General features: G+C 38.6%; 1 protein-coding gene across 1 annotated transcript; it reads right to left on the bottom strand.

Annotated features, from left to right (window-relative positions):
* Window positions 1-10253: 10253 nt before the first annotated feature.
* Window positions 10254-16473, bottom strand: TLX3 (T cell leukemia homeobox 3). Its single transcript, XM_077261187.1, has 3 exons — window positions 15754-16473; window positions 13184-13427; window positions 10254-10988 (listed from the first exon to the last, which is right to left on the bottom strand). Exons 1-3 carry the CDS (start codon window positions 16157-16159, stop codon window positions 10778-10780), a joined length of 861 nt encoding a protein of 286 aa, XP_077117302.1. The 5' UTR covers window positions 16160-16473; the 3' UTR covers window positions 10254-10777.
* Window positions 16474-19553: the final 3080 nt, after the last annotated feature.

Raw genomic sequence — 19553 nt, 5'->3', positions numbered from 1 at the left:
GAGGTGAATTTTAACTGCTGTGAACTCGCCTCTGCACCGTGAGACTTTCTCACGGTACTAGCAGGGATCTCATCAAGGTCACTGCAGTTCAGCCCAGCTGGGAACCCAGCCTCAGTGACCAGCAGTAACCTTGATGACATCACTGCTGGTCACTGACTCATTCACCAGTGGTTCTCAGCCTGGACAGTCACATCTTGGCACTGTCTAGGTTGAAAACTTTTTATCCCCCAGACAGGTGAGGGATATTGATGTTTTATTTATTTTTGTTTTATTACAGGAGATAAATGATTCAGTGAAATTAGGTGTTAGGTGAGTAGAACTGTGTTATTTATAAATAAAAAAGTAAAATTGTATTTTGATTTATTTCAAATAAAATACTTAATTCTGGCTGTGTGTTTATTTACAATGTAACTGTAGGATTAGTAATTAATAGGTATCTTATAGACGCCTCTCCATTACTAAGCTGAGGGCTTGATGTCACCAGGTAATACATAGCTGACATTAACCCCACAAATATGAACCACACTTGCCACCGCTTCAGGGCAAGTGGGAAGAGCCGGGCAAAGAGCCAGAATTTGCACATCAAGTGAGCTGTTATTTTTAGGCTGGGGGCAATATCCATGGCCCCTTACCAGCCTGAGAATACCAGCCCCCAGCTGTTTGCTTTAGCAAGGCTGGTTGCAAAAATAGGGGGAACCCCACCCTGTTTTTTAAAATTATTTATTTAAATAATTACAAATATGGCATAGGGACCCCTCTATTCTTGATAACCAGCCTTGCTGAAGCTGACAGCTGAGGGTTGTAGCCCCCTGCTGTGAGTTTTTCCTGGCTGGTTATGAAAAATACAGAGGAACCTACGCAAGTTTTTTATTATTATTTATTTACAGCACAGAAATGAGTTGATGAATACTCCCATCAGCCTCTCCTGCTCTCACTGTTATTAATGGCAGCAGGCGTTGGCTGATGGGAGCAGTAGTCCCATCAGCTGACACCAGTGACTGGAGGTATACTTTATACCTCCAATTCTAGCTCCGATCTCACGCTGTCTTTTGCCAGCATGGGAACTGCGGCTCTCTGACTGGCATTGCTGATTTTACCGCTGGTCAGAAACGGTGTTTGCCATGCTATCATGCACATGACAGCGTGCCAAACACCTGGCCAAACCCAAACAGTAGCACGGACTTCCTGGTGAAGTCCGTGTTCAGTGTCCATGCCCGAACAGTAGTTATTCAGTACAGATGCTGAACTATACTAATCAGTACTGTACAACCATATATATGGTATTTCTACATTCAGCAGACATTGTAGGAAAAATTTTGGTGCCATTTTTACCCATGAAAATGTACGGTAATATTTGGGGCTAACACACCATTATGGTGGTAAAAATGTAATTATTTTTTCTTCACGGCCCAATGGTATAAAATTCGGTGACACAACTGTGGTGTCAAAGTAATCACTGCACCCCTAGTTAATTCATTGAGATGTTTAATTTGTAAAAAGGGATCACTTATTGGGGTTTGGCTGTTCTGGCACCTCAGGGGCTCTGCCAATGTGACATAGCACCCTCAAACTAGTGCAGCAAAATCTGCAATGTAATATAACGATACTTCCCTTCTGAGCTTTGCACTGTGGCTCAACAGTAGCTTTTAACCACATCTGGGGTGTCAGTGAACTCAGGAGAAATTTCACAACATACACTCACTGGCCACTTTATTAGGTACACCTGTCCAACTTCTTGTTAACACTTAATTTCTAATCAGCCAATCACATGGCGGCAACTCAGTGCATTTAGGCATGTAGACATGGTCAAGACAATCTCCTGCAGTTCAAACCGAGCATCAGTATGGGGAAGAAAGGTGATTTGAGTGCCTTTGAACGTGGCATGGTTGTTGGTGCCAGAAGGGCTGGTCTGAGTATTTCAGAAACTGCTGATCTACTGGGATTTTCACGCACAACCATCTCTAGGGTTTACAGAGAATGGTCCGAAAAAGAAAAAAAATCCAGTGAGCGGCAGTTCTGTGGGCGGAAATGCCTTGTTGATGCCAGAGGTCAGAGGAGAATGGGCAGACTGGTTCGAGCTGATAGAAAGGCAACAGTGACTCAAATCGCCACCCGTTACAACCAAGGTAGGCCTAAGAGCATCTCTGAACGCACAGTGCGTCGAACTTTGAGGCAGATGGGCTACAGCAGCAGAAGACCACACCGGGTACCACTCCTTTCAGCTAAGAACAGGAAACTGAGGCTACAATTTGTACAAGCTCATCGAAATTGGACAGTAGAAGATTGGAAAAACGTTGCTTGGTCTGATGAGTCTCGATTTCTGCTGCGACATTCGGATGGTAGGGTCAGTATTTGGCGTAAACAACATGAAAGCATGGATCCATCCTGCCTTGTATGGAGCATCTTTGGGATGTGCAGCCGACAAATCTGCGGCAACTGTGTGATGCCATCATGTCAATATGGACCAAAATCTCTGAGGAATGCTTCCAGCACCTTGTTGAATCTATGCCACGAAGAATTGAGGCAGTTCTGAAGGCAAAAGGGGGTCCAACCCGTTACTAGCATGGTGTACCTAATAAAGTGGCCGGTGAGTGTATTTTGGTATCCATTTTCTCCTGGTATCCTTGTAAAAATACAACATTTTGGGCTAAAAACATTTTTGTGGGAAAAATGTGTTGTTTTTTTATTATCACAGTTCAACGTTTTAAACTTCTGTGAAGCACCTTGAGTTTCTTTTCTTTTCAATGTTCTTTATATTGAATTTTAATGCAAATAAACACAAACTTTTATGAACAACATCTCAAAGAATTGGGTGTAATCGTTACAACTATTATGATAAACAGATGAATTTCAGGATTGTCTATCGTTCAATGTAGGCACTTCTTAAACTTGAGCTAGATATACAATAAATGAGTAAAAACAGATAAGGTCTAGTACTCCTTTTTACCAAAGAGCAAAGTTTAGTTGCTTTAAAATAAAATCTGTAGTATTTGGGGGAGAGAAAGTAGAGAAGTTCATAGACAGAGATAGAGGGGGTGTACATAGGGGTATGGAAGTGGGGGGGAGGATGCATCATGTTTTAGTTTTGGTGTCAGAAAGATTTATTCCTTTTTTTTGGGGGGGGTCGTTGACGCCTCTCTGGAGGCGATCCAGGGGTTCCATATCTCCTTAAACTTTGTATGTGTATGATTTACTAAGGAGCCATGTGGTGTAGTTGGTCTATTTTCTTTAGTAATTGTTGAGAGTTTGGAATGTTCGTGGTCTTGCAATATGTGGGGATTAATAGTTTGGCAGCAGCCAATATATTTTGGGCTAGGATGGTAGCACGTGTGTCCAGGCCACACAGTGAAGTCCAGGAGTGCGATTTCTGGTGTTTGTTTCACTTTTTTCCCTATGATGTCTTGAATGGTTCTCTCCGTCAGTGACCAAAACTTACGTATGTTTGAGCATGTCCACCATATGTGGAGGTAGTCACCGTCTTCGGACTCGCAATGCCAGCATTTAGCATTGGAGCTCGTCCGCCAAGATTGGATTTCTGTTTGTGAAATATACCATCTGGACACTACTTTATAGGAATTTTCCTGGGTTTTAGCACCTTGAGTTTCAAGCTGCTCACAACACATCTAGAGAAGTTCCCTGAGGAGTCTAGTTTCCAAAATGATGTCACTTGTGGGGGATTTCCACTGTAGGCACATCAGGGGCTCTCCAAACGTGACATGGCATCCGCTAATTATTCCAATTATTACTGGGTCTAAAGGATTTTTTTTGTGAAAAAAAGTTAAATGTTTAGTTTTTTCTTCCACATTCCATTAATTCCTGTGAAACAACTGAAGTGTGCAGTTTTTAGATTGGTTTTAAAAATTGTTCTGAAGTAAAGTCGACATGTGGAAAATGTTATTTATAAACTATATTGTCTGACAAAATAGTTTCTGATTTTTTTCACAAACAAACACAAGTCATATCAAAGAAATGTTACCACTATCATAAAAGTATAATGTGTCTCAAAAAAATGATCTCCGAATCAGTGGGATCCATTGAAGCATTCCAGAGTTATTACCACATAAAGTGACAGCGGTCAGAATTGAAAAAATTGGCCTGGTCAGGAAGGTGAAAACAGGCTTTGGGGTGAAGGTTAAACAGTGAAAAATTAACAGCACTAGGATGTGCTATGGATGGCATTCTTATGTTTTGTTTTTTTCACTGTCCTATTACCTTCAATGTGCATTTTTAACTTGCAAATCTGATCAAAATCAAACATATCTCGGTTTGTTTGTTTTTTGTTTTTATTCCTGACAATTGATTAAGTGGATTAAATGCAAAATAATTTGACACTGTTTTTATTTATGTCATATACGGATTACCATCAATAAATGTTTTCTGTATTGGATGAGTTGTTATGAATACTGTACAAGGAAACCATGGTTTGACTGGTTTGTGACATATTAAAAAATTAGGTTCTCAGAATTGTTTCTTCGCTATTATATTTTAGTAAGTTTATGAAAAAATCTCTCAATTTTCAGGGGTTTTCACCTAACATGTTCTGGCATTTAGAGCTGTAGCTGTATATAGATGGCATTGGCATATAAAGGTGTAAATGTATATAGTAGTCTATTATACCTGTAAAGAATACTATTGAGGCTTTTAGGCAGAGAAAATTATCTTTTTAGGGCAGCCTGTAGCTCATTGCTAGATATTCTGCCTTCCATGCCTAAGGTTCTGGATTTTAATAAAAGCAATTTCTTTAGAAAAAGTCAAAAGTTTGGACACACCTGTTCATGCAATGGTTTTTCTTGTTCATGTTGCAAAGAAAAGAGCCACGTGTGAAACATGTAAGAATATGTGTTAAACAATAGTTTTTCTCAAAGTAACCCCCTTTTACTGATGACAGCTTTATACACCCTTGGCATTCTCTCAAGTAGGAGAAATAGGCTTGCAATGCCTTGTCAAGAGTTAATTTGTGGCATCATTGGCCTTCAAAAAGTGTTTGCCACAATCAGGTGTTTTGCAAAGGCAATGTCAATATACAATTCCATACAGTGATGAGCCCTATTCCACAACTTTAAAATATGAAGGTCAGTCAATCCAGAAAATTGCTAGAACCTTGGAGCTATCCTTAAGTTCAGTCATGAAAGCCATCAATCGTTATGATGAAACTGTCTCTCATAGGGAATCTTCCAGGAAAACAAGATCGAGAATTATTTCTGCTGCAGATGATAAGTTCATTGGTGTTACCAGCCTTAGAAACCAAAAATAAACAGCACCTCAGAAGAACAGCTCTCATAAATTATGCACAGACATTAAGTACAAGATGCATTTCAACATCAAATGTCCATAGAAAACTATGAGAAGTAGGCCTACTGAGGACCATAAACAAGAAGAGGCTTATTTAGCAAAGCAACACAAGAACAGAACGTATGATTAGGGGAAATCTGTATTATTTTTGGTAACAATTGTCATATCATTATAAGACGCAGAAAATGGTTAGTGGATGTACAATGTGTGGTGCACACAGTTAATCATGAAAAAAGAGGTGTGATGGTTTGGAGTTGCTATGTTGATGACACCTGCCGCTGTTAACCAGTTAAGTGCAGCTGTCAATCACTGACAGCAGCATTTAACATGTGCTAGCCGCAAGCATGTCACAAGTCCCACCCATGGGCGCCTCGTCACGTGATCGAATGGTGTCTATGGGTTGTCTTGACAGCCGGGGATCTACAGTAGGCCACTGTGCCTGTCATCAAGATCCTCCTGTGAATGCTGGCTCATAGCCTGCATTCATAGGAGATCGTGATTTTTGCTATACATAGCAGGCCTGAAGCCCTGCTATGTATATTACAGGCGACTGGAAGATCACAGCTTCAAGTCTCCAAAAGGCATTATCAAACATAGTAAAAGGTAAAATGAAAAGTTTTAAAAAATATATAAAAGAAATCTAAAAAAAAGTTCAAATCATCTGTTTTTTTGCCCCATTAAAAATAAAACAAATAAAAATACACAAATTTGGTATTGTGGCTTTCAGAAATGTCTGATCTTTCAAAATAAAAAAAGTAAATTAATCCTATCGGTAAACGGCGTAGCGAGAAAAAAAAATCAAAACTCCAGAATTACGCCTTTTTGGTCTCTGCAACATTGCAATAAAATGCAATAAAGGACGATCAAAACTTTGTATCTACCCCAAAATGGTATCAATAAAAACAACATCTCAGGGCACAAAAAATAAGCCCTCACCCAGCCCCAGATCACGAAAAATTAAAACACTGCGAGTCTCAGAAAATGGCAACAAACATAAAAACTTTTTTCCATTCAAATATCGGAATTTGTTTTCACCACTTACATAATAATAATCTTTATTTATACAGCGCCAACATATTCCGCAGCGTTTTACAGTTTAGATAAAAAAGAACCTAGCCATGTTTGGTGTCTATGAACTCGTAATGACCTGGAGAATTATAATGGCAGGACAGTTTTAGCATTTAGTGAACATGGAAAATAAAAAAAGAAAAAAAAGAAATGTTACAATTTCACCGCTCTTGGAATATTTTTTCCCATTTTCCAGTACACTATGTGGTAAAATCAATGGTGTCATTCAAAAGCACAACTCCACACCACAAAAAACAAGCCACATATGGCCATATTAATGGAAAAATAAAAAAGTTATGGCTCTGGGAAGAAGGGGATGAAAAAACGAAAAGGAAAATTGTAAAATCGCCCAGGGCTGAAAGAGGTTAAAGACACACGTAACCAGCATGGCTACCACAGCTTTCTGCAATATCGTCTGGTTTGTGCTTAATGGGACTATCATTTGTGGTGCTACAGAACAATGACAAACACACCGGCAAGCTATGTACGAGCGATGTGACCAAAAGAAGGATGAAGTACTGCGTCAGGTGACACGGCCGCCACAATCCCCCGACCGCAACTCAGTTTCGATGATTTGGGATGAGATGAACCGTAGAGTGACAGCAATGCAGCCAACAAGTGTTCAACATCTCTGAGAACTCCTTCAAGACTGTTGGAAGCCTTACCAGGTGGCAAGCTCAGAAAATGACAATGGTGTGTAAAGCTGTCATCAGAACAAAAGGGGGGTACTCTGAGGAGTCTAACGCTTAACACAAATACTATTTGGTTTCCAATGTCCCTCTACCCCTTGTCCCCATATAGATCTCCCTGTGAGTTTGATGCCTTCAGTCTGAGTCTACGATATGAACATTCAAATAAGAGCAGGAGAAACCTTATAAGAAAATGAAGTTGTGTCCAAACATTTGACCGGTTCTGTACATACAAATTACACATAGAAAAATATCTACTACTTACAGGCAGATGCACACAGGATCCCTCACTCCCAATGAGCCTCAAAATCGAATCGTTGGATGAATATTGACTTACCATTAATTGGGTATGGTGGTCTCCCAGCTCTCTCATGACAGATGATGACGGGACAGAGAAGAATCTGACAGTTGGTACTTCAATGACAAATTCTTTTATTTTCTGGGATTAGCTGCCATCAGAGCTGTCTGCCACTTTCTCCAGTCTCCCCACTGAGTACACATGAACTCTCCGCCAAGCTCATGTGCATCAGCTAGTCGGGAGACATGGCTGTCTGCTGACAACGAGCTTATGTGTATGGCCAGCTTTAGATGTGCTTGTGCTTGTCACAGCAAAATAAAGGAAGCACCCAACACATTTTAGAAAAAAATATATGCAACTGTCATATGTTTCTTCTTTAAAAATTAAATACATAAAAATAATTTTATATATATATATATGTATATATATATATATATATATACACATACTGCTTCTTGTGTAATCACAAGACTTTACTAGTCAATGAAGAAGCTAGAATCCTAAATCCTCTTATGACATGGAAGGCTTTTACCCTCAGATCTCACATTACTGGCACACAAACCTAGGAAAATGCCTAAATGAAATACCTACCATTGCCAAACATCAGCCCGCCTGTGTAACTTCCATGCCTTCTCATTTTCTATAGTGCTGTACACCAGATATTACTTGATTGCTCTTTAATAATTCTGGTTTCAGGAGTAATTCTAATACATAATATAATATGGTATCCCTAATATTAAGCTTATCAGTTACATGATAGACATTGTCGTGTCTTGTGTGTTTAATGTACTGTTCAATATAAGTCATTTTCTATTCTATTCCCTCCACTAAAAAACAACGTCAAGATGAAACTAATTGGAATTCTCAATAAAAATCTATGTTACAACCATTACATGTAACAGGATTCCCCTCAAAAAGGCGCATGTACAATTCTGGGGCCTCGTGTGCGGAAACCTTGGCCCCTATAGTGTAGCCTCTACACAACGTCCATTTTCTCATTGTATTCGCCTATTTATCTAGTTTTCATTTTCATTTGAAAATATCCTGTTATCTGGAGGCAAAAGAGAAACCGATGTACCGACCATATAGTAACAGGCAGACATCCCGCTCTGTAGTAAAAGAAAGTGTTTATTTACATATATCAGTCATTAATATAAAGTATTTTCACATGTCAACCCATGTAAACCTGGAGAAGTTAAGGCGCTTACTTAGTAAGTGGCTAAATGTTCTTTCATATAACATGTGGCTGCATTTTGGAGACATTAAACAGCTTTTATAGCAACTTAAGCAGATTTTTTTTAAGACAGATTATCCTGACAATCTATCAAAATAAATATATATAAAAAAGTTTATGTGACAAAACAGACCTGTGCTCATCGTACATTGCTGTCAAATTCCTCTGACCAGAAGCAACCTTATGTAACCTTTATTTGCTTTTTGTTTTTCTCCGGCCAATACAAAAATTGTTACAACCAATGCAACATAAATATTTAAGAATATATTTATATATAATTTATATGTAGATTTAATGGCATAATACTGCAGGAATAAATTAAAAAATATGGTAAAATATTTACATGTCATTTGTGGCAGCACATTCTAGATTATACTGCTGTCCCTTTAATAAATAAGAGTACAATGAACCATGCTCCCCCGATGTCCAAGAGGATCTCCAACTATCTTTCAAGGTGTGTGTGTATCTTATGATTATATATATATATATATATATATATATATATATATATATATACACATATATATATATATATATAGACACATACATATATATATATTATATATATATATCCCTACATATATATATATATATATATATATATATATATATATAAATAAAGATGTGTATATGGACATATATATATATATATATATGTCCATATACACACACATTTATATATCCATGTGTGTATGTTATGATTATATATATATATATATATATATATATATATATATATATATATATGTATATGTATATCCCTACATATATACATATATATCCCTACATATATATATATAAATATATATATATCCTACATGTATATATAAAGAAAAAGAAAACAAGAAGCAGCACCAAAAGAAAACAAAGGGTGCAAAAAATCCTCCCATGTATATACCAAATCTCATGCTATTATCCAGAAAAATGAAGGCAGCACTCCAATAGAAAAAATAAATGTGGTTTATTGGCCCCTGGGCGACGTTTTAGTCCAGGATGTGGACCTTTCTCAAGCCATTTCTATTGGAGTGCTGCCTACATATATATAAATATATAAACATGTGTATATGGACACATATATATGCATATATAGATATATATATATGTATGTCCATATACACACACACATTTATGTATCCATGTGTGTATGCTATGATCTTATATATATGTGTAGCAAAAGAAATGAGGCAGCGGCACTACCCATCAACCGGAGGGCAAATCGGACACACGCTGGCACACAGGTGTGCTTCGCAACGGAGGTGCTAGCGTCAAGGAAATAAATAATCGAAGTAGCAGATGTGTAGAAAAAAGGAAACGCTGCACTCACCGATATTGCGAACGACAAGTCTTCTTTATTCAAGATTCATGTAACAACATCTTCACGGCATGATGGACCCGTAGAAGCGCTATTGATTGGCGCGAAACGGCCGTTGTCCGTCCTGTTTCACACACTCCTCACCCCCTATCCCCTGTGCCGTGAAGATGTTGTTACATGAATCTTGAATAAAGAAGACTTGTCGTTCGCAATATCGGTGAGTGCAGCGTTTCCTTTTTTCTACACATCTTATATATATGTGTGTATATATATATAGATATATATAAATGTGTGTGTGTATATATATATATATATATATATATATATATATATATATATATATATATATACATACACACACACACACACACACACATATTCAGTAGAGGTTTGGGCCGAATTTCCCCGTGGTGAGCCTCCTGCTGGTTCTGTGCTGTGGTGAGCTGTACATACACAGAAGGATGATTGTAGTTGGGTGTTGGTTTAGGGTAGAACACTTGATCTTAGTAGACATAGGCCGGAGCAGCTCTCACACATTGTGCCTTCATTCAGCCTCCACTTTAGAGGACAGTGCTATATAAATATCTATCCATTGTGTATATACAGTATATATACATGTATACCTAGCATATATATAGATCTAGGTCTATACACACTATGTATATATATATATACACATGATATCTGTCCGTCTCTAGCTCGGTCTCCCGGAGAGCAGCCCTCCACAGGTGGCCAGGAGTCTCCTTCCTGCAGTCTCTCCTCGGCACAGCGCGGGCTGTGAATCTCCTCAGATATTGAGCGGTCTATCGGGGCAGATCGGAGATGCAGCCCGGCCATTGTGAGCCTTGTAGTCCCCTCGTGGGTCCCGCAGTCAGGGCGGCCGCTCACACTAGGGAGGTGACCGGAGCCATCTTCCCGGCCTCCTCCTCCCACGGCTGCAGGTTCTGGAGTGCAAAGAGCGAAGAGTTGTGCAAACACAGCGGGTCCGGCTGGATGGAGTCACTGAGCGACTTCTGGAAGGCGTCGTGCTGCAGCTGGAGCATCAGTCTGTTGGCCTGCTGCCGCTCCGCCTCCCGCTCCTCCGCCGTCTGCCTCCTGCAACAGAGAGAAGTCAGGACCGAGGACCGGGGCTGCTCCGTACCCCGCCGCCACCCATCTCCGGCAGTGAGCCGTGCGGCCGCGTGTGACCGGAGGCCTGGGCCGAGAAGGGCGCAGCTCGGGAAATGGCGCAGGGTTCAGGCTCGGGCGCAACTTCAGGGAGTGCAGCAGTGCGCCGTGCCCACAATGGACAGATGATTATTATTATTATTGTTATTATTTAGATTAAATATTCGTCTGCAGTCATATTACATTAGTTGTAAGAAGAGAAATAATAATAATATGCTGAGTATTATTTTATAATAATGCTGAAAACGTCTAGGGAATTAGGGCTTTTTTTTTTGCTTTTTTTGTTAATTTTTTTAATATTGTTTGGTAGCATGTTAAAGAAATCTAACACGCCCCGTACCTGCCATTTTCTGGTACTTTCCCCGTGGGCTTCTTTTTGGAGAAAATATATAAGAATATCACTTCTTTATTAGAAAAAAAAAACAATGAAAAACGCTTCTCTTTTTTTTTTTAAAGACGCGAATTAAATCGATCATAAACCTCCCCCATCTCCCCTGATCTAGGGAAGGCCCTCATTTCTATCACCGGGTTTTATAACAAATATCCTGCTGCTGTCATTTCTATGTGTTTGTCCCATTAGCACCTCTAACCCGATGCCTCCTATCAGTATTACACGGGGTTATTAGGAATGAGCTCTTCTTATATTTCATCTTTTAGCTATTGTTGCTGTGGTTATTATGGGATTATTCCTGCTAATATTTACAGAAATTATACAACATACAGCATTACTTGATTTAGTTGTTATAACAATGTAAATGTCATTTATTTTCTCAAAATTCTGGGACTTTAAAAAAAAATCTTTTACGATTCTACTACTGTCCATGGTACCGCTGCCACAATCCTGTGTGAGGTGATAATGTAGACGGGTGGCGGCCATGCTACATGAGAGGACGGCTGCACGCCTCATGTATCTATATGTATCTACACCCAGTGCGTGGTGCTGTACCGCATCCTGGGCCCACTCCCTGCAGCCACACCCCATGGCCCCGGCAATGTGGAGGGAAGCACAGTCTCCATTGTCTGACTTCCTGTCATTATTTACCTGTGATACATGCCCTCTGCTTACACTGCACTGTCATATTGCACTGCTACATTTATCACTATTATTATTAGATACCATATTATTGTTTCTGTTGATATTACTATATTATACCATTAAAGAACACTTTGTATATACCACTCTGTTATACTACCTGTTATTATTATACTGGTTCTTATTATGATTCCTCTACTGGTTATTATCTTATCACTATATTTTACTGCTTGTTATGATTTCTGGACGGCTTTGATTTTGCTACCGCCATGCTATGCTATAGGACTGGTATTATTAGTATTCTACTTGATTTTAAGGTTACAATATTACATTATAGTAAAGGTGATAATTATACTAATTATAATACCACTACATTATGTAATTAGTTATCTGTATTCTACTCTATTTTACAACTAAACAACAGGTTATTTTTACGCTGCAGAATATATTTTTTTACAACTCTAATTACATATGACTGGATGCTATTGACATTGTGCTCCTATAATAATGTAGTACAGAACATGATACATTTTTACCTAACATGATAATATTATACTTGTATATCCTAATATTTAATAATAAAATTATAATAGACACAATAATAATAAATTATTAATATTATTATTATTGTTGTTATTATCATCATTATTAATAATATTGATATTGTTATCATTATGTTTAGTTAATCATTTCTTGCAGAACTGCAAATGTTACATAGTCGGTTCCTTTCCCTCCTGCCTGCTGGAGTACATGTCATGTAAACATTAGACCCTGCGATCTTGCTTTACGGGACTAATGAGGAGGTTGGGGGTCTGAGGACGCGGACTCCTCATATTTGGGCTGTGGCTGATGGGTCTAGTAGGAATAGTGTAATGGCGCCGAGTGCCTGCTGAGAGCCGGGTAAAGTGCTTTCCTGTCTGCTGAGGATATATGACCCTTGTCATATTCCGGCTTCTCTAGTGATGCATCACACAGGTCCCATACATGATACTTCTTACACGTTTGCTTTTGTCTACACCCATAAAAGCCGCTAATGCTGGTGGCACCATAAGTGCCCATGGCACAGCCGCCATTATTGAGCAGGCCTCACCTCCACTTTGTCCTTCGGTTCTGGAACCAGGTCTTCACCTGCGCATCCGTCATCTTCAGGGACTTGGCCAGGGCGGCGCGCTCCGCGGAGGCAAGGTACTTCTGGCGGTGGAAACGCTTCTCCAGCTCGCAGATCTGCACGCGGGAGAAGGACGTGCGCGGTTTCTTGCGCTTGGGAGGTGTCCGGTTCTGGTAGGGATGCCCGATCCTGCGAGTCACCGTGAAGGGGGTGAGAGCTGCGGCCGCTGCCGGGAGAGACAAGAAGAAAGCAGGGTCCCTGAGTTCGGCCGGTGCATGTGGGGTCAGGGTGAAATATATATATATATATATATATATATATATATATATATATAAATATATATATATATCAGTTCTACAGATGCGGAAACATTCAGTGCCTAAGACCTGGACATCCCCCTGCTGCCCCCCAGAAGGTGCAGCCACAACCATAATCCGGTACAGCTTATTCAGCAGTTGTCTCTGTCCGTTACTAAAAAATTCCAAAAAGAAACTGGCCAAAGTACCGTTTACCGAACTGGTGTATTAACTGTTCCAGGGAATTATAGAGTTAAAGCAAAACATCACCCTGCGGAAAGGTCCATCTGTCATTGAGCTTGTTCACATAATTATATCTATCCAGAGTGCTCAGATTTGGGCACAGGGTCCGATCGGCCCAGAGAAAGGATTGCACAATGAAATGTAAAAATGCCAATATACATTATTGATATTAGAAATCTATCTATTATTTATCTATCTATATCTATCTATCTCTACCTATCTATTTCTATCTATCATCTATCTTATTCTATCTATCTATTATCTATATCTATCTATCTATCTATCTATCTATCTATCTATCTATCTATCTATCTATCTATCTCTACCTACCTATCTTCTATCTATCATCTATTTTATTCTATCTATTATCTATCTATATCTATCTATCTCTACCTATCTATCTATCTATATCTATCTATCTATCTATCTATCTTATTCTATCTATCTCTACCTATCTATCGCTATCTATCTATCTTATTCTATCTATCTATATATCTCTATCTATCTATTATCTCTATCTATCTCTACCTATCTATCTAGACTATCTATTATCTATCATCTATCTATATCTCTATATATCTATTATCTATCTATCATCTATCTATATCTATATATATATATATTATCTATCTATCTATTATCTAGCTGTCTATCTATCATCTATATATATATTATCTATCTATCATCTATATCTATCTATTATCTATATCTATCTATCTATCTATCTATCTATCTATCTATCTATCTATCTATCATCTATCTATCTATCTATATCTATTACCTATCTATCTATCTATTATCTATATTTATATCTATCTATTATCTATATCTATCTATTATCTATATCTATCTATATCTGTCTATTATCTATATATCTATCTATCAATCTATCCATATCTATCTATCTAATCTTATTCTATCTATCATCTATTATATATTTTATTATATTATCTATCTAAATGTATTCTTATCTATTTATCTATCTCTGTATTCTATTTATTATCTATCTATCAACTATATTATTCTATCTATCTATTATTATCTATCTAATCTTATTCTATCTATGTATCTATTTATCTATCTACCTTATATTATCTATCTAATCGAATTCTACCTATCTATCTATCTAATCTTATTATATCTATCTATCTCATAGCTATCGATTATATCTGTCTATTTATCATATATCTATTATCTATTATCTAGCACAACTAGATATTGGAAGCAAAGATTGAAAAATTAACAGAGACGGATAAAAAGCTAGATGATGGATGGATGAATGAATGAATAGATGGATGGATAATACGTACACATACATTAGATATAGCGATAAATGATAGATGCGAGATAAAAAGATATATATATATATATATATATATATATATATATATATATATATATATATATATTAGATGGACGAATTGATAAATAGATAATAGATGGATAATGGATGGATAGATAGATAATAGATGGCTATGAATAGAAATATATATTCTAATTATGTATCTATATATCAGATTGATGGATGAATAGATAGATAATATATAGATAGATATGAGATAAAAAGATAGATGTTAGATATGTATAATGGATAGATGATAGATAGAAAATAGATAGATAATAGATAGATAGATAGATAGATAGATAGATAGATAGATAGATAGATAGATAGATAGATAGATATTTCCTTCACATCACAGCTGAACGTTGTCTGGTATTCGGCTGACATTTCGCCATTTCCTAACACTCCCTACAAGTCTTGGTCAGAGCCTTTCCAGGACACTTCTGAGCCTTTTGGCGACATTTCACACGTCCGATAATTGCCACTTTGGCGCTGAGCATTTTGCGGCCCTGACACTGGAGGACGAAGGCGAGACCCTTTCCCGAGTTGGTGCTGCCCGCTCGGTGCCGCACTCAGGCTGCAGTCCGGTACCGCCGCGGCTTTCCGCAGTGTGCACTTGTGCTGGAATAAACGCACAGAGTTCCTCCTCCCTCCCCGCCATCTGTCCTTACCTGAGAACCGCTCTTTCACAAACCTTCTGCTGCTTTCCATCCAGGGGAAGTTGAGGCTGCCAAGGCCGGGCACAGCTGGCATGGCGGGGATGGCGCTGGCGATGGGAGGCGGGATGGCGCCGGGGATGGGGCGGTGGGCTGGCACCCGGATCACTCCCGCTGGAGCCAAGCTCAGATTCACACTGTAAGATCCCGAGTCTTCGAATGCGGCCCCGATGCCAGGGAAGGCGGAGTACGGGGCACTGGAGCGGCTCACGGGGCTGCCCAGGTACGCGGGGTCCGGGGCCCGGGGGGCGGCCTGCGCGGAGCTCTCCTGGTCAGAGGTATTGAGGATCTGGTCAATCCCAAAGCTGATGGGCTCGTGCTGCTGCTGCTGCGGGGTCTGCGCGCCTGCGGCCTGCTCCATCCTCGGACGGTCGGGGGGCTCTCACAGCACAGCCATGCACGTCCGCGCGGCGCTGGCACACTGACGAAACTTTGCCAAGCGGCTCCTTCCTCATACACTCCGTGGCATCACTTTGGACCAAACCTCGAGTTTCTGCTGGTAATGCGATTTCTGACGCACTGATTGGTGGAGCAGAACGAGCCTCTGCCCGGCGATTGGCTCCTTACTTTCTCCGGCCGCAAAGTCATGGAAATAGCAGCTTAGGGACTGTGCGCAGGTGACATCATTGTAACAAACGAACAATAGGTCAAATGTATTATCTCAGATAATGGGCGGCGGATATTCCGACATACAGCACGGAGACTTACCGGCGACCATCTCATCGGCGTCACTCACTGCAAGGAGCAATGCGAGCCCTAACGGACTGACGCGCCCGCACCGTGCGCTCAGGGATGCGGTGTTCACACAGTGCGGCATTAGTCACAGGCAGAGCCATGGCCGCTACCTGATGTACAGGCACAGGAAGTCCGAGGATTGCTACACCTGCCAACTGGGCAGCTTCAGTTATCTCACCACCACAACCATATAACATATATATATATTGTATACATACACACACAAAATTACATGCAATTATATATATATATATATACACACACAACCATACAACACAAACACACGCATATATATACAAAAATACACACGCACACATATATATATGTGTATATATATATATATATATATATACAAATTTACAACACACACACATATACAAATATACACACGTACTGTATATGCAAAATATATACACATATATATACACACAAATATACACACACACATACTGTATATGCAAAATATATACAAACATACATATATACACAAATATAAACACACATACATATACACAAATACACACACACACAAATATGCACACACACATATATATATATATATACAAATATACAACACACACACACACACACACATATATATATATATATATATATATATATATATATATATATATATAAAACCATTATTAACTCAGACACATTTCCAAAAACATACATGCACAGACACACACATATTTATCCACACACGGAAGTACATTATAATAATTATACATACAGTATATATCCATCACGATCGCTATCACATTTACAAACACATTCATACACATTACACACATTATATATTTATATATATATACACACACACACACACGCATATAAATATACACTTACACATATATTTATACACATAGACACACACATATTCCACACTCACATATACATATATACACAGACACATATATAGATAGATAGATAGATAGATAGATAGATAGATAGATAGATAGATATGTACATACATGTAGGCATGTACATAATAATATATATACCCGTCACGATTGCAAACAGCAAACATATACAAGTACATACCCACCATACATACACATTACACACATTATGTATATACACACAAGCACAAATACATGTATACACATATATGCACACACATATATAAACACACAGACATGTGTACACATACACACACACACACACACACACATATACACACATACACACACATATATTACACGCATATACACACACAAACATATATGCACACATTAAAGACACACACACACACAGATCTCCATATACACAGACAAGTCTCCTCCTTGTGTTTCTATGTGATTGTGCACGAATACACATTGTGCATTAATAAAATCTTTACAAAATCATTGTACATAAGAGTCAGCCCATCTTTACAGTATTTCCTCTTTTAATTGGTCTCGTTCCAATAACGCTGCACCTGAAAGGCGCTGTGCTGTGCGCCATCTATTCGGAATATTTTATTATCAGCCTCAGAGATTAATTTTATAACGGGAAATCAATGTTTGATCGTCCAGACTGTAATACAGACACGGTGGGAGTCTTTAGACGTTTCCTAATTTGCTCTATTAAATAAGGTGTTGGAATTACCCGGCTATAAAATAAGTTTACTTTTCACTTTGGAAGACAATTAATGCATTTCATCCGCCGGCTCCGTGTGTCATCACTGCCTGTACCGCTGCTGTGTGACCGCGGATCACCTACAAGGCGGAGAAAGCTACAGGATCCCCCGAGCACAGAGCTGTAGTCAGGGGGTCTGAGCAGAGCGCGGACCCCTGTGGTGGGCTGGGGTCACACACAGCGGGCGGCAATGGCGGCTGCACCTCTCCTCTGTCATTCCACTTATTTCCATGCTAAACCTTACAAAAATTGCAGAAACATTTGACTTTTCAGTTTCTAATAAACATAACAGTAAACATGATAATAATAATAATAATAATAATAATATTGTTAGTAGCATGAGTAGCAGAAGAAATTGTAGTTGCAGTAGTCTCACTACTATTATGTTTCCTATGCTACACTTATTAATGATCTGTCTTTACTCCATGTTTTCCATCCCATCCGCACAGCAGAGCTCTGGCCGTGCACTATATACCTGTGCCATCTACCCTGCTATCTATATACCTGCCATTATCCCATTCACAGAGGTCTCATACATTGCTGTTCCTGCTACATCCTACACATCTCTCTACTGGACACACTATCATACATTGTACCTTTATACTATACAATTCTTAAAAGGAAATTCCATTTATTTCTTATAGTTACCATATACTCCACATCCCATAATACTGATAATTATTACTGGACATCCTATATTTTCTTATAGCTACATATACTGCACATCACATAATACCCTTATAATTATTACTGGACAGCCCATATTTTCTTATAGTTACCAAATACTCCACATCCCATAATACTGATAATTATTACTGGACATCCCATATTGTCTTATAGTTACATATACTGCACATCACATAATACCCTTATAATTATTATTGGACAGCCCATATTTTCTTATAGTTACCACATACTCCACATCCCATAATACTCTTATAATTATTAATGGACATCCCATATTTTCTTATAGTTACCATATACTCCACATCCCATAATACTCCTATAATTATTGCTGGACATCCCATCATGCACTAGTAGTGTTATGTACCACACATCTTTCCATTGGACATTTCATTCTACCTTCTTATTACTATGTATTACACATTGTTAGAATGCAGATCTGACCATACATTATAATCCATATGTTACAGCTTTACAATAGACATCCCATGATACATCCTTTGTATATATTTCACATTTTCATTATACACAGACCACAATGCATTATTATTAGTGTATGCTACAAATCGTTTTAGTGTCCATCTCGTTCTACAGTATTATTACCACTCTATAGTACACATTTTAATGGGCATCCCATGATACATTATTATTGCAACTTTGCAAGTACTATACACTACACACCCTTTAAAAGGACATCCCATCATATCTTATCA

This window comes from Ranitomeya variabilis, chromosome 5 (assembly GCF_051348905.1).
Source record: "Ranitomeya variabilis isolate aRanVar5 chromosome 5, aRanVar5.hap1, whole genome shotgun sequence".
NCBI classification, from domain to species: domain Eukaryota; kingdom Metazoa; phylum Chordata; class Amphibia; order Anura; family Dendrobatidae; genus Ranitomeya; species Ranitomeya variabilis.
Note: the sequence above shows the minus strand (reverse complement) of the source record. Positions and strands in the feature narration are given on the sequence as shown.